General features: G+C 56.7%; 1 protein-coding gene across 1 annotated transcript in view; it reads right to left on the bottom strand.

The window, feature by feature from the left end:
• LOC104491076 (relaxin receptor 1-like) overlaps nt 1–3,312 on the bottom strand; it is a 15,431-nt gene that overhangs the window by 6,870 nt on the left and 5,249 nt on the right. Inside the window, exons 6-8 of the mRNA XM_010133436.1 lie at nt 3,054–3,125; nt 2,636–2,707; nt 1,532–1,603 (exon numbers count right to left, since the gene is read on the bottom strand). Of these exons, the coding sequence (XP_010131738.1) occupies nt 1,532–1,603; nt 2,636–2,707; nt 3,054–3,125 (216 nt within the window). The remainder of the gene's footprint in view (nt 1–1,531; nt 1,604–2,635; nt 2,708–3,053; nt 3,126–3,312) is intronic.

Genomic DNA, 3,312 nt, shown 5'->3' with positions numbered 1-3,312 from the left:
AGTTGTGCAGCAGGTACCTGCTCGGGAGGCAATAAGGACAAGCAAGGTCACAGCACTGTACACCTGTCCAGGACACAATCCCGTGCATGGATGTGGTGCTGCTGCTGGACCATGCAATGCTACACAAGGGCTTTCTGCTGGTCCATGGCCTCTCCTGGGTGGACACCTGCACTGTGTGGGCTGCTCACACAGGTACTTGGGTGAGCTCCAGGCTGGCGATGTGGCCAGGACAGAGCAGCGTGACTGCACTGGCTCCCACATACCACAGCAGAGCAGTCACAGCTAAGGGAAGCCACCACAGAACTAGTTCAGCTGCCCCCACCGCTTGGAAAGACCCCACACACGTGGCTGTTAACCCCAGCATGGAGCTTCATGCACTTTCTTTGGGAAAGAAGTAAAGGCAGCGATATGGGGCATGTTGAGCGGCTGTGGAGGTGGTCTCGGTGAGTTGTGACAGGCATGTCCCCAGGAGAATGGTGTACAAAACCAGCAGCAAATGACCCTGGAGTGCCAGCCAGCCCTGACCTCCTGGCAGCATTTTTTCCAGCACTTACTTCTGCACACGCCTACGTGCCCAGAGCTCCTCGCTGCACGCTTGCTGACCGTGGTCTTAGTTTATTTGATTTGCTAAAAAAATGCAGGCAGATAAACAGGGTATGTCAGTGAGCAGAGCTCGCTGCTGCCTGCAACACAGGGACACGTGGCTGAGGGGAGCTCGGTCCCACCACAGCCCCGCCGCCCCTCCTTGGGTGACAGAGCAGGGACAGGGCTGTGGACAGGCCTTCCTTCCCCAAGCCCGGCTGCCCTCGGTCCCCCCTGGCAATAGCTCCCCCATTCCCAGGCAGAGGGCAGCAGTTCCCCAAGTCCTGCTCACCCCAAACTCAAGTTTTTTTCCACTGTAACAGCCAAAACTTCTCTCCTCACGCTGACTCCAGGCTGCTGCCAAGGTTCCCAGTCTGCAGTCTGGTGTTAAAGTCATCTTACAGCGATTGCACAATTGTTTTTATGGTGGTTAAAGCAAATCCGTCACCCTGTACATCCACCTCGGAAACGGCTGGACCTTAAAAGCCCCTTGGCCGGAGGTGACCCAGCGTGAGGACACCCAGCAGCGCTTTGGGAAAGCGCTGGACCCCGCTGGCAGTGGCTGACTCAGGGAAAGTGACTGGCAACCCCAACCAGGGCACTGCCACCCGTCCTGCTCACCAGCCAGTGCTGGGCTCTGCGCAGCCAAACTCCCCAGGGACCTGCCTGTCCCACGCAGAAGCAATTAACACTGGCTTTAATTAGGGCATGCTGAGAGCAGGAGATGGCACAGAGAAGCAGCGGCACCAAAGCCTGGTGGTTCCCCCTGCTCCTAGGAAGAGGGCTGAGCCAGACACCTCCCTCGAAGCATTACCCCTTGCACCCTGGGGAGGGTGAGGAAGCCGCAGCATCCTTGACTTGCCCCCCAGAAGGCCAGAAGTTTCCTGGAGAAGGGTCAGCAGATACCAGGGAGTGCCCCTGGAGTGGGGGTGGCCCTGCCTCTACTCACAGAAAATACAGTGACTTCAGTCCTGCGAACACGCTGGGAACAATCTGGGCGATCCTGTTGTTGTCCAGCATCCTGGAAAGAGGAGCGGAGAAGTGAGAGGATGAGGCGGCAGCAGGACTCACCCGCATTTAGCACTTGTGCTGCCCCAGCAGGAAGGGGCTTGGTCCCCCCTCCAAAGCCTGAGGGCTCCCCCCCAACCCAAGCTCTGGCTGCAGCATCAGGTCCAGCTGCAGAGTCTGGATTCCTTCACAGTCAGGGTCTGTTGGATTTTTCCTCTCTTCTGCTGTGAAATAAAGATAAATTAGAAACCATTTGGGGAATTCAGGGCCGTGCTTGGCTTCTCAAAACTCCTCTGGCTTGTTTGCACCACAGACCACCCTCCATGAGCTGCTCATCCCCCGTCTTCCCTCTTTGATTTGAGCAAAAACTGCGCTGGTCCCATGGCAAGTAGGAGGAGGGAAGCCTAGGGGGCACGAACCTGCCTGAGCTGCTCCTGCAAACACAGAACAGGAACGAACCATCTTGTAAAGTGGCCTTTACAGTTTCTTTTCTGTAGCAAAACATTTATGAGCTCTGGGTGTAAAAACCACACGCCACACAGGCCCAGATCAAAGGCAGCCTTTGAGAATAAGCAGAGGGGAAGGATATTAGCTGTACTTTCAGCTTAGCAGTCTATTTTTCAAGGTGATGGAGCTGCAAATCTCCATGTTTAACAGTGCGCTTGAAGCCTTTTATACACAAAGCTCTGGTGGCTCCAGCCTGGGAGCCAAGGCTGTCCCTGCACCAAGCACACGACCATGTCCTGCGACTGCAGAGGCTGCTCCAGACAGGAGCATGTCCAGCCCCTGCTAAACTTCAGGAACAGGGGAGGGAAACTCAAATAGGAAATTCATAAGAGAGTGGCAAAGGCCAAGTGTGCCCCGGTCCCCAGGGCAGGAGGGGAGGTGGACACCCAGCTGGGGATCACCACCATGGACCCAGCACAGGCACGTTACCACAGGCACCCTGAAACCATCCCCAACCCCACCAAGGAAATGAGATTGTGGTAAATGCGAGGAAGAGTTGGGATCAGTCACATCTTCTGGGACTGGTGGAGGAACTCACAGCCACTCCAGCCGATGCAGAGCCTCGAACACCCACGGCTTCAGCTGCTCTATCCTGTTGTGGCTGAGGAACCTGGAAGCAGTGCAGAGGAGAGGGGGGATCCTCAGACCCCGCTGCACACTAAAGCCTCCCTCGCTAAAGCCATTCTTCCCCAGCTGCCCACGGCCCCTGGCTCTGCGTGCTCGTGGCACCGTCTCCCTTAGTGGCTCCAGGGCAGGATGCCAGCTCAGGCTGGACAATGTGGAGATAGGAACAGTCCTGTTTGCAGGAGGGGAGCTGCCTCTGCTCCACCCCACGTTCACCCCAAACTCACACAACAGCAGCTTAAAGCTGCTCTTGCAGGACCTGGCCTCGAGCCAGCCAGGCTGCAAGGGCTGGGTCCTCCCCAGGGCCCCCTCATGCAGACACTTCTACTCACAGCATTTTAAGCTGAGACAGTCCAGCAAAGGCTTTGGGTGAGATCAGCCGGATCTTGTTGTACTGCAAAAACCTATTTTAAAAATACAGAGCAGAAGAGACAGAACGAGTGTTTTCTAAAGGGTCCTTGGGGTCTGTGGGACGTGCCCACATCCCCAGGACTCCAGCCACATGGTGGGCAGGGCTGGCTGCTGCCTGCTCCGCATTCACAGACCGGCTGACCCGTGGCATGCTTGGGGATGGAAGTCCCGGCTGCAGGC

This window comes from Buceros rhinoceros, unplaced genomic scaffold (genome assembly GCF_000710305.1).
Source record: "Buceros rhinoceros silvestris isolate BGI_N320 unplaced genomic scaffold, ASM71030v1 scaffold24723, whole genome shotgun sequence".
Taxonomy (NCBI): Eukaryota; Metazoa; Chordata; class Aves; order Bucerotiformes; family Bucerotidae; genus Buceros; species Buceros rhinoceros.
This window is presented reverse-complemented; position numbering and strand designations above follow the sequence as displayed.